The sequence below is a fragment of the Penaeus monodon genome, chromosome 15 (assembly GCF_015228065.2).
Source record: "Penaeus monodon isolate SGIC_2016 chromosome 15, NSTDA_Pmon_1, whole genome shotgun sequence".
In the NCBI taxonomy this organism is placed as follows: domain Eukaryota; kingdom Metazoa; phylum Arthropoda; class Malacostraca; order Decapoda; family Penaeidae; genus Penaeus; species Penaeus monodon.
The window spans coordinates 41,506,826-41,507,108 of NC_051400.1; the positions used below are offsets into that span (position 1 = coordinate 41,506,826).

Sequence of the window (283 nt, forward strand, 5' to 3'; positions counted from 1 at the left end):
AATAAGTAGAACGATCATTCCAGTGAAGCAATTAGATGCCGTTTATGTTTCATGAAACATAAACGGTCTGAACTAGACGAAAAGGCATTCATTTTCATAAAGAGCCTCACCGTAGGATCCATGTTATCCTCCTCCTCTTGTGAGGACTCCTTCTCATGAGCCTTGGGGAGCTTCATCTCCTCCCCGTAGCACTCCTTGACGGCCTTGAACACCTCCTTCGACCAGCTGTAGTACAGGTCTTCGCCGAAGCAGTTGGCCATCACCTGAAGAAAAAAAATTAGCC

General features: G+C 46.3%; 1 protein-coding gene across 1 annotated transcript in view; it reads right to left on the minus strand.

The window, feature by feature from the left end:
• The window catches only part of LOC119582182, a 2,751-nt gene that overhangs the window by 2,112 nt on the left and 356 nt on the right, over nt 1–283 (minus strand). The window contains exon 2 of the mRNA XM_037930419.1: nt 111–265. Within this exon, the coding sequence (XP_037786347.1) occupies nt 111–265 (155 nt within the window). The remainder of the gene's footprint in view (nt 1–110; nt 266–283) is intronic.